The following is a 12,769-nucleotide window of genomic DNA, read 5'->3' as shown; positions in this document are numbered from 1 at the left end:
TTACACAATCTGTGGTTGGTGGAAAAGGCCCTCTCATCATTATAATTGGTAAACATTTTCTCACTACATTGTTTAGCTATGATAAGCAAGGAAGCTAGTCTGCCTGTCATTACTGTGAATTGGTTATCAAGTCATGAATGGTAGATATTCAAAACTTTCCACATATGTGCAACTGGCCAAAGATACATTGACATTTTGTTTAACACATTTTCTGCTAAAAAAACATAGGTCATGGGAAAGGAATCTTTTCTAGACCATTTCTATACCAAATAACTCCTGCAGAAGAATAGACATGAGCTATGACAATGGGCTTTCATATAGACTTTGACAGTCAGTGTTAAGATTACTTTGTGGAAGAGGAACCTCACCTGCTACTTTTGACAGGAGTCTGAAGCTTATGTCTACTCACTGTGCTTACTAAGGACAGACCCGTGAAGTTCCGGGGTAGAATAGGTCTTCAGCAACCCGTTCTTGTCATAAAAGGCTACTATGCTTGTCATAAAAGGCGACTAAGGGGATCGGGTGGTCAGGCTCGCTGATTTGGTTGACACATGTCATCGGTTCCCAATTGCGCAGATCGATGCTCATGCTGTTGATCACTGGATTGTCTGGTCCAGACTCGATTATTTACAGACCGCCGCCATATAGCTGGAATATTGCTGAGTGAGGTGTACAACTAAACTCACTCACTCACTACTAAGGACAACACCTGAGATAGTAAAACTAAGTATCGACTGAGCTGAAATGCCACTTGTGACTTGCTACATGATGGTTGTATTCCTTGTTGGCTACAGGTGTGCTATGGCATGTTGTATGGTATCGGACCCAAGGCTCTGGGGGAGCAGCTTGGAGTTGATGAGAACGACGCCTCTGTCTTCATGGAAACTTTCAAGGCGAAGTACCCAGGTGGGTTTCACACATGAGTGAACAGTACAGCAACTTTTGTCCTACCTTTCAGCAGATGTGGATAAGTTGTTGGTATTTTGTGTGTCGTATCATGTTCATGTCTGAAAGGGGGCGTTAGGGTAGCCTAGTGGTTAAAGCGTTGGCTCGTCACACCGAAGACCCGGGTTCGAATCCCCACATGGGTACAATGTGTGAAGCCCATTTCTGGTGTCCCCACCGTGATGTTGCTGGAATATTGCTAAAAGCGGCGTAAAACCAAACTCAGTCAGTCATGTCTGAAAGACTTGATGAGTATGCAGTCTCATGTTTTTACTTTTCAATTTAAGGACTGTTTGAGAGGAACCAAATAATAATACTTTTGAACAGTCTATACTTTTGAAGAGACTTTCATTCATGAACAAGATAGGCATCTGAATCGGGGAGAAAAGACCTGATTGTTGTGTAATGTCACACTCATACATTACTGTAGCTACATGAACCAGACAATCCAGTGATGGACATAGTGAGCTATGATCCACACCATACTGGTATGAGGATCAACAGTCAACAAGCCCCGCTACCAACTCCAAGCCTTTAACGACCAGGACAGATTGCTGGGAAACAATTCAAAACTGCAATATCAACAAGAGTGGAACTCATTCCCCAATGTGACAACCAAGTCACAGAACCTGACCTGGGATCCATCTGGACAAATTCTAACCTGTCATCTCCACTGGGTACCGCCTCCGTGGTGTAGTGGTTAGAGCGTCCGCCCGGAGAGCGGAAGGTTGCGGGTTCGATCCCCGACCGCGTCATACCACAAGACGTTAAAATATGGTACTTGTTGGTCCCTGCCTGGCGTTCGGCATTAATGGGTACAACAAGGACTGGTCAGCTCTGAGTCAATATAATGTGTCTGAGTGGGGTATTCATGCTTCACTGTAGCATGGTATCTCAGTGGGCTAGCACTATAAAACCAGCTTCAGTCTGGGCTAGTACAAGCAGCCGCACATACACATACACACGCATGCACGTTGTCATATGAGCGAAATATTCTCCAGCGTGACGTTAAACCCAATTTCACCTCACCTCATCTCCACTGGGGAGGCATAATAATTTATATATTGGCTCTTTTCTAGATCTTTGAACGTCTTCTATTATTTCGAAAGTGATATCAGCATGTTTGTTATGCAGGCCTGCGGACATTCCTGCGGTCCACCGTTGAGTCATGTCTACAACATGGCTACGTCCAGACCATCTCAGGCAGGAAGAGGTACCTCCCGGCCATCAAGGATGTCAACCCACACTCCAGGGCACAGGTACATACTGTAGGGGGATATCTGGTGGGGTGGCCTAGTAATTAAAGTGTCTGCTCATCACGCTGAAGACCCGGGTTTGATTCCCCACATGGGTACAATGTGTGATGACCATTTCTGGTGTCCCCCACCATGATATTGCTGGCGTATGGCTAAAAGCGGCGTAAAACTATACTCACTCACTCACTCACTCACTCACTCACTCACTCACTCACTCACTCACTCACTCACTCACTCACTCACTCACTCACTCACTCACTCACTCACTCACTCACTCACTCACTCACTCACTCACTCACTCACTCACTGTGGGCTAGTTGTTCATGTGTTACTTTATACACTGGTGGCCATGTTTGATTCCTTGAACAATGTGTGAAGCCTTGCATTTACTGCAATGATATTGCTTGAATAAAGATAAAAGAAGCATTACACTCAACTCACTCATCCAGTCTCTGTTCCTCTCTGGTCAGGGTTAGATTTGGTCCACAGCAACATTTTTATCATGCCAAGCAACTTGGGCCGAATATATGATGTCTTCACATCCACCAAGTTGGTTGGAAGGCATCATACCCTGACAGTGTGGACATCGCTCACAACATCAATCACCGGTTTGTCTGACCAAGACTTGATTATTTGTAGGTCTTCATCATAGAAGTGAAGCATTAGGTGTAGCCTTAGACAAAAAGACAGTCACTAGTAATGCTGATACATTATCTGGCGTTAGTTATCTTGAATTTGAATTTTTGTGTGCATTTGTCATTGTGCATTGTTTGTCATTTGTTCATCATATAACTATCTATGCAGGTACTTGAAATTATAGTGTTATGATTATCATGACAAGGAAAGGCTGATGTGTGTACTGTCCTTGCAGGCAGCGCGTCAGGCTGTCAACACTACAGTCCAGGGCTCAGCTGCAGATGTGGTCAAGGCAGCCATGATACAGGTGGAGCTGGAGCTGGCCAGGGTCCTGCCGGAGAGTGGACGGTCACACCGAGTGTCTCGTAGGTGGACAGGTGAGTGATCGTGCTGCATTGTGGGTGGGTGGACGGTCACACAGGGTGTCTCGTAGGTGGACAGGTGGGTGATCCTGCTGCATTGTGGGTGGAGTTGGGTGGACGGTCACACCGAGTGTCTCATAGGTGGACAGGTGAGTGATCCTGCTGCATTGTGGGTGGACGGCCACACAGGGTGTCTTGTAGGTGGACAAGTGGGTGATCCTCCTGGATTGTGGGTGGAGTTGGGTGGACGGTCACACAGGGTGTCTTGTAGGTGGACAGGTGGGTGATCCTCCTGCATTGTGGAGTGGGTGGACGGTCACACAGGGTGTCATAGGTGGACAGGTGGGTGATCCTGCTGCATTGTGGGTGGATGGTCACACACAGGGTGTCTTGTAGGTGGACAGGTGGGTGATCCTCCTGCATTGTGGGTGGAGTTGGGTGGACGGTCACACCGAGTGTCTCATAGGTGGACGGGTGAGTGATCCTGCTGCATTGTGGGTGGGGACGGCCACACAGGGTGTCTTGTAGGTGGACAAGTGGGTGATCCTCCTGGATTGTGGGTGGAGTTGGGTGGACGGTCACACAGGGTGTCTTGTAGGTGGACAGGTGGGTGATCCTCCTGCATTGTGAGTGGACGGTCACACAGGGTGTCTTGTAGGTGGACAGGTGGGTGATCCTCCTGGATTGTGAGTGGAGTTGGGTGGACGGTCACACAGGGTGTCTTGTAGGTGGACAGGTGGGTGATCCTCCTGCATTGTGGGTGGAGTTGGGTGGACGGTCACACAGGGTGTCTTGTAGGTGGACAGGTGGGTGATCCTCCTGCATTGTGGGTGGAGTTGGGTGGACGGTCACACAGGGTGTCTTGTAGGTGGACAGGTGAGTGATCCCCCTCCATTGTGGCTGGGGTGGGATGGACGGTCTAACCGGGTGTGTCACACTTGGATAGGTGAGTGATCCTACTTCAAAGATGTGGATTGTGACACACACCTCAATCGCAGGTGGACGGGTGATTAAGTCTTCTTGATATTTAGTTTGGAGTGTGATGGATGGGTGTGTCATACTTGGACAGGTGAGTGATTCTCCTTGACACTACACATTGGGATTGGTACAGATGGAGCTAGGTAGACTTGAGACACAGCATGGAAGGTCACGCAGGGTGTGTTACAGGTAGACAGATGTTGAGGTTTTAGTAATGGAAGGGTATGATAATCACCACAAGGTGAGAAGTCATACCTCACAAGGATTAATCAAGTGATGTTTGCTGGCACCCAGTCAGCCTTGTGTGTTGAATTGTGATAAAGCTGTTCTTCAGTACTATCCATTTTTGTTTACGTATGTTGACCTTGTTCAGGTGATTACCTTGAATTATTGATGTTCAATGTGAACACCTGCCATGATTTTAAAGTAATTTTCCTTTCCGAAACCTTAGTAGTCAAAATATGTTAATGCTACGTATATTTTAGAGGGGCAGTGAGGTAGCCTTGTGGTTAAATCATTTTACTTGTCACACTGAAGACACGGGTTCGTTTCCCCTCATGGGTACAATATGTAAAGCCTATTTCTGGTGTTCCCCGCTGGAATATTGCTAAAAGCTGCGTAAAAATAATCTCACTCACTCACACATATTTTAGATGGTTTCTAATGCTAATATTTCATAACGGATTCAAAGTGAAGAACAAATTAAATTGGCATTATGATTTTATTCCGTATTTGAGAAAAATTTGGTTCACAAAGTTTATTTGCATTATGGTAATTGCAATATTAAACATGATTCACCTTCACTTAAAGGTCACATGCAACGTAAAACACACCTTTGCAGATTCTGATACCTTTCGGTATTGACTTACCGAAACAAATCATCAAAAATGCAAATTCAACTTATAAAGTTGAAAAATAACGCAATAATGAAAAACCGTTTAAAATCGTAGTTCAAACAATTTACTAACTTTCCCCCAGCGTTTAGGGGAATTGAAGTGATTTCAACAGCTGGGCTGCGCTCATAGCACATGCGCAGTGAAATAGGTTCGCGGAGCTTGGAAGCGGGTTGTCCGGTGAATATTCGGTGAAGGCTTTGGTGTGAGCTATTTTTCTAATGTTTTGTTGATATTTCACAGGCGCAAGCTTTTTATATGTTATTACAGAAGATTACCGATTTAACTTTTTATATAATTTCATTTGTCTATTTCACCACACGTTCTTCTTACCGAGTCACTTTCTCAGTTCGATACTTAAAAGCAATGTCATTGTTTAGCGTTGACAGAATTTCCAACTGTGATATAGATATGTCGTTGTCACAGACAAAACTCAAAGTCTGTTTTATTGACACCTATGTGTCTGCCTGCCCGTCTGCTAATGACAATATTCAATACACAATTCCAATCACTGACCACATGCAATTTGAACTTAACACCTATCAGGCTATACACCATAAACAAAACGCTTTGATTTATGGCCCGAGTTCGGTCTCTGTCACATTATGTAATTACACACACAGGCAGGTGTGACACATGACATGTTATGATGTCTGTTGATTGCAAAATGTTATACACAAAAAATGAGCATGTATTTACAAAACCCAACATCTCTATATATACACACACAATGAGCCGTGAGGGCATCTGCAAATGAACCAGCCGTTACACTTGAGTGCACACCCACCCGCTCTGACTGGGTTCGGTATCCCGGCTGCTTCGTTTCTTGGGAAGTAAACCCAAGTACAAAATATTGCACTTTTGATTTGCGATTATGTACGCTTATAATTTTGTTTTTATGTCTTTTCATAACCAGCAATATATATTATATGTCATGAATAAGTGATAATTGTGTTTTAATTATGTTTGATTTTTTGGTTGTATGTGACCCTTAATGGACGTGATATTCTCACCTAACATGATGTGTATATATAATAAACAATGTCAATCTTACGCACTGATACAGTCAAGGATCTTACACAACACTGAATACCTAATCAGCATGAAGTAAATTGATCGGTGAAAGCGTCTCTGTAATCTGCAATCTGGTCAGTTTGCATGACAGCTAAACAAGTTATCATACAAATTGTCCATACAAGGATACCACACACTGATAATTGCACCAAAGTGGGTGTTTGTCAAACAGTCCCATCAAAGGAACGGACACCTTGTTAACAATTAATAACATCAGATACAAGAGCTATTATCGTAACAATCTCCAGCCCATTATGGAGTATTTGTCAAGGGAAATGTTCCCTGCTTCACTGCCATCGGTCACACGAGATTGTATCGTTAACAAATCCTCCCTTGTTCACAGAAACACAAATGAGTGGACACAGGCTTCCATCCAAGGCCGGTGACATTCCCAAGGGAGCATTCCTTGTGTTGCAACTGCATGATGAACTCATTTATGAAGTCTCCCAAGGGGAGGTAACTCTAGCAGGTCAAGTGATCCAGCTGCACATGGAGACTGCTACCAAACTCTCTGTGAAGCTACCAGTGAAGGTCAAGGCTGGGGCCAGCTGGGGGACTCTGGAGGAGATACTCTTGAAATAACATGGAGATAGACTGTGTAACTGTATGCCAAACAGAATTGTCTTGAAGGGCTAGATTTCACAAGCATATTGTTCACAGATTTGTCAGGATATTTGTTCATGGAGTAATATAAATCAAACAATATCAAAAGATGGCTGACAGCCCAGAGTTAGAGTGATATTAGTGCTGAAGATTGATTGGGACATTGTGTCATGGCATGAATGTGACTTGTGTCGTGGCAGGGGTGGAAATAACTTTAAAATTGCTAGTGTACTCCGTAACAGTGGCACATGTAAGATCACTTGCCCTGATAATTTTTCCACTATACCGGCCGATTTCTTATTGATTTTCTAAAATAAACAACATAATTAACATTGGAAAGTCAACAGGACACCGGTACAGTGTGATGTACAAATTTGCTTGCCTGACCGAAAAATACACTGGACTCGGACGTCGGGCAATGGGTTATTTCCACCCCTGCATGGGGTCGCTTGTCTCACATGACTTAGTGTCATGTTGTTTTTTTAGTCATGTTATCATTGTTTGAGCATCATGAGGGGCGGTGGGGTAGTCTAGTGGTTAAAGCGTTGGCTTGTCACGCTGAAGACCGGGTTCGAATCCCACATGGGTACAATGAGTGAAGCCCATTTCTGGTGTCCCCCGCCGTGATATTGCTGGAATATTGCTAAAAGCGGCGTAAAACCAAACTCAGTCAGTCAGTCAGTTGAGCATCATGGGATGACATGTGGGCTGATGTAGACATGGTTTGACATCACAACATATACTTAGAGCGAATCATGTCAGTACAGAAAGGTAAAACCAAGTTTCACCAACAGGCAATGTCATATGATTAAACGATGTCAGTATTGCAACGATGGACATTACTTCAGTTGAGAACTACAGCAAATAGACTGGTGTCTTATATCATTAACCATCTTGTACATGTAACTACATTACTGCAGAAATGGTTATGTAGCTTGTCAGGGATCCATAAGCATACACTGTGTTTATCCCCTGGCTCTCCAGTAATTGTGTCTTCAACAGTCCAGTCAGGCCATGCAACACGATATGTGGTGTTGAATTACATGTCTTAATGAAAAATGTTCAAATGTCATCTATTGCCTTTCATGAGCTGCCTCAGGTTGAATATGATCTTGTTTGTTGCCACATACACACTGAATGAACTCTTATTGTAGATGATACACTACTCAAAATAAGTAAAGGAAACCTGATTTCTGTATAATCTGATGTATTAACTCTGACCGTATTGAAGAAGTGTTCTTTAACTTTTTTCAAGTAATATATTTTGTTTTGTATTTACAGTTTTCTGTAGACTGAGGTGAACAAATGAACTTCCTCACTGAATTGATTCATCATGCATAGCCATCTTTTTTAGGCTTGTATGACAGGGATACAGCTGTTGTGGACTGACTTTTTCAGACGAAAAATGGACATTTACTACATTCTGATGGATGGAAAATAATGAAATAACGTGTTAATTTTCTGTAAATATGTATAAAAATATGTTGAAATATAAATACTTTCAGATCAGTTGTGTCTGTTCTTCTTGTTGAGCAATATATGGTTTTATGCCACTTTTAGCAATACACAGCAGAACACCAGAAATTGGCTTCTCATGTTGTACCAATGTTGGGAAACATACCATGTCTTTGTGATGGGCGAACACTGTAACGACTAGGCTTGGCCAGACTGTCCGGAAACTACCGACCGTGTCATACCAAAAGACGTTAAAATATGGTACTTGTTGGTCCCTGTCTGGCGCTCGGCATTAATGGGTACAACAAGGACTGGTCGCCTCGGAGTCAGTATAATGTGTCTGAGTGGGGTATTCATGCTTCACTGCGGCATTATATCTCAGTGGGCTAGCACTATAAAACCAGCTTAAGTCTGGGCTAGTACAAGCAGCCGCACATACACATACACACGCACGTCGTCATATGAGCGAAATATTCTCCAGCGCGACTTTAAACCCAATTTTACCTCACCTCACCTGTCCAGAAACTGATATCATGAGAATCCATCTACACAACTGGGAAAGGTACACTGAAGATCGATTGTTACACAGATCTTTACTGGGCTCAATCCAGATCATTGATCACTATAATTATTGAAGGTAATCTGTTTGTTTGTTGTTGATGCCGCACTCAGCAGTATTCCAGCTATATGATAGCGGTCTGTAAATCTACACAATCTAGGTAAATCGATCTACGCAATTTGGATAGATGGCATGTGTCAACCTAGTCTGTCGTACAGACCCTGAAGCAAATATATCCAAGTCCACGCAAGTCTAGAAAATCTGGCAAGTCTAGATTTCCTCAGCTTCTGAAAATGAAGAAAGTCCCTGGGTTCCTTTTTATTGTATTTACGATTTTAATTTAAAAACTTTTATTTTCTGTAAAATGTGTTCATTTCAGAAACTTGCTGTGAGTCTAGTGTCAACCAAGACAGCAAGACTACCAGTGAGCCGCCCATTACAAGAAGCATGGGCTGCTGAAGTGAGTGAGTGAGTTTAGTTTACTTTACTTTTACATGGCACTCAGCAATATTCCAGCTATATGGCGGCGGTCTGTAAATAATCAAGTCTGGACCAGACAATCCAGAAATCAACAGCATGAGCATCGATCTGCGCAATTGGGGTACCATGACATGTGTCAACCAAGTCAGCGAGCCTTACCACCCGATCCCGTTAGTCGCTTCTTATGACAAGCATGGGTTACTAGAGATCAATTCTAACTCGGATCTTCAGTCTTAAACAATATGAAATATATTTGATGTTAACATTGCACATTAAAATTTCTCATCACTCCAAAAGCGTGTTAAGACTTACTTTTTTATGCTAATATATTTAAACGATATCCTACGTTCAATAATTATATTCTAACACCAAAGTCGAGTTTTGAAAATAATTCCACGTCAACCATTCTTAAAACAGATATAATCGCCTTCATCGTTTTCTGATAACACGCTGAAAATTATTCGTTTTCAAATTACGGTGACACCGTTTGAAGTTAAAAAAAACAACATCAAAGAGAGTGTTAAATTAATTTCCGGTCAATTTACCTGAGAAAATTGGTCTCGAATATGACGGACACGATAAGCGAGCTCATGATTTTCACGAATAGAAGGGTTTGCACGGACTTCTGGTGTGGCACGTGCATCTTGTGTGGCGTGTTAACCCTCTCGACCAACATCGATTGTTTGGACGCGCGGCGCTCGGTCTACACTTTCACGGATAAATCAAAACACTGGCAATGCAATTACTCCCAGGGGAATATGCAAGTGATATCTGGCGGACGACATGTTGATTTTAATAAACCTCTTAGGATGGATTAAAGAGATGATTGTCGTGGCTCTTGTAATTATTATCCCTGTCAGGTTTCAGGGGCGGTGGGGTAGCCTTGTGGTTAAAACGTTCGCTCTTCACGCCGAATACCCAGGTTCGATTCCCCACATGGGTAGCATGTGTGAAGCCCATTTCGGATATTGCTGGAATATAGCTAAACAAACTCACTCACTCACTCTGATACCTGCAACACGATTGGCTTTGTTCCCATTTTAAAGGGGCGGTGGGGTAGCCTAGTGGTTAAAGCGTTGGCTCGTCACGCCGAAGACCCGGGTTCGAATCCCCACATGGGTACAATGAGTGAAGCCCATTTCTGGTGTCCCCCGCCGTGATATTGCTGGAATATTGCTAAAAGCGGCGTAAAACCAAACTCAGTCAGTCAATCCCATTTTAAACTGAAGCGCCCATGATATCGCTGGAATACTGTTTATTACGGCGTCCACCCAACTCACTCACTCACTCACTGAATGTAAATATTCTAGTCCGAGATCACGCAAATTCGCGTTGGAATTAGTCTTGAACAACCCATGCTTGTGAGAGGCGACTAACGTGATTGGATGGTCAGGCTCGCTGACTTGACACATGTCATCGCATACGAGGTGTTTTGATCTAGGTGCATGATCTGAATCATTGGATTGTCTGGTCCAGATTCGATTATCTACAAGTCGCTGTCATATAGATACAGTATTGCCGAGAGCGATAACAAAAACAAAACCTCACCACCACCACCACCCCACCACCCCTGGAACCACTGTCCTACAGTGATATGTGACTGTCCGCCTGCGTTTGCAGTGATCGCGTGCTTGTTTTGGTGGTGAATGTAAGTTCGGTGTTAACAATCTAGTCACCAGTTGTGAAAGACGAACAATATCATTTAGATGTTAACATTTCACGAATGCAAAGGTTTTGATGGTTTGATATTTATAGAACGTTTTTTAAGTTGCTCGGTAAAACATGAAGAAAGCTATCAGCGATTATCGGCAGAATATACCTTTTCACTTAGATAAATACTAAGTTTATTTGAAATATAATTTCATTTTCTTATGAATGACATTCAAAGTTCAAAATGATCACCAATAGTAGCTTCTGTGAAAATAGGAAGTCATCCAGGTGAAAATTGAAGAAGTTATTGTACAAAATGTGAAGTGATCGCGGGAGTACATTGATCACAGAATTCAATGATAGGAAATTTGGAATATGCAACGATCGGAATTTTCTGTACACCTTATCTTAAAGTTTATCGAAAACAGGAAATAGGTGAATGTTTCGATGTAACAAAGCATGTTTTCGATCATTTTCATACTGAGCAACATGGATGAGATTACATGTAAAACGATGTTTTAGCTGATGGTGAAATTAAATTATCACCGGACTCAGTTGGGAAGAACAGACTTTTGGTATTTGATGAAATGGCACATTCAGGCAAAGGATTAAAGAAATAAACGGCAAAAATCAACTTTCAACTATCTCCGTAACTATGAATAGTCATAATATAGTAGACCGCCTCCGTGGTGTAGTGGTTAGAGCGTCCGCCCGGAGTACGGAAGGTCACGGGTTCGATCCCCGACTGCGTCATACCAAAAGACGTTAAAATATGGTACTTGTTGGTCCCTGCCTGGCGCTCGGCATTAATGGGTACAACAAGGACTTGTCGGCTCGGAGTCAGTATAATGTATCTGAGTGGGGTATCCATGCTTCACTGCGGCATGGTATCACAGTGGGCTATCACTATAAAACCAGCTTAAATCTGGGCTAGTACAAGCAGCCGCACATACACATACACACGCATGCACGTCGTCATCTGAGCGAAATATTCTCAAGCACGACGTTAAACCCAATTCCACCACCACCACAAGATAGTACCAAAGAATTAAATGTCTCCATGACATCTTTGTCGATGGTAATTAAGATAAAGACGATCCATATTTGAATGCTTTGCACACAATTCACGTTTGTATTCTTTTCAAGAATGCTTTGAAATGACATGACTTTGCAATTCACAAAGGGCTCGTTAAACCACAGGTTTACACCCGAGGATTCTTGGGGTGTTCAAACCACGACAGCGTTCAGAATAGGACACCATGTTGTGTTTGTACTGACATACTTTGAGGCTTTTAGGGCATTTTTCGGATTTTGTATTTTGGTGTCTTGCAATATGACCATTATAAAGAACTTTTGACATGAATCCTGCTCTGCAAATTGTACATGTATATGTGGAAGCATTGGCGTGGGCTTTTTTCAAATGGGCTCGTAGGGATTCGCGCGACAAGTACACTTTCGCACACACTTCACAAAGAAAAGTATTCCCTTCATGGTTTTACTTGTGTGATTTTAGTTTATCTTTGTCGGCGTATGCCCTGTCACATAAATCACATTTGAATTTAGATGATGTTTGGTGACATTGCATGGATGGAGAACGTTTGGTATTGTATTTACAAATAACGCAATAACTTGTTGTGCTTGATGAAGGCCGAGAAGCCGAATCAAAAGTTGCGCTTGAAGTGCTGGGTGTCGGGTTAGTTGACTTCAACGGATTAATAGCTGGGACTTCAATTTCTGATCCTATGCTGACAAAACTAAGATCTAAAAGATCTATTCAGTCATCTTCTCCTCTACAGGGTCCATGCTCATGTTTGTAAAAACTGTGCGATACCGATCACTGCAAGAAAAAATACGATCACTATAAGCATACACAGTGGG

The 12,769-nt window shown here is 42.8% G+C and overlaps 1 protein-coding gene across 1 annotated transcript in view; it reads left to right on the top strand.

Annotated features, from left to right (window-relative positions):
• LOC124259133 (DNA polymerase theta-like) overlaps nucleotides 1–7,033 on the top strand; it is a 52,184-nt gene extending 45,151 nt beyond the window's left edge. Inside the window, 4 exon segments of the mRNA XM_046693227.1 lie at nucleotides 795–906; nucleotides 2,080–2,204; nucleotides 3,073–3,214; nucleotides 6,488–7,033. Coding sequence (XP_046549183.1) covers nucleotides 795–906; nucleotides 2,080–2,204; nucleotides 3,073–3,214; nucleotides 6,488–6,726 — 618 coding nt within the window. The 3' untranslated portion in view covers nucleotides 6,727–7,033.
• Nucleotides 7,034–12,769: the final 5,736 nt, after the last annotated feature.

This window comes from Haliotis rubra, unplaced genomic scaffold (genome assembly GCF_003918875.1).
Source record: "Haliotis rubra isolate DU_JTF1 unplaced genomic scaffold, ASM391887v1 Scf71, whole genome shotgun sequence".
NCBI classification, from domain to species: Eukaryota; Metazoa; Mollusca; class Gastropoda; order Lepetellida; family Haliotidae; genus Haliotis; species Haliotis rubra.
Note: the sequence above shows the minus strand (reverse complement) of the source record. Positions and strands in the feature narration are given on the sequence as shown.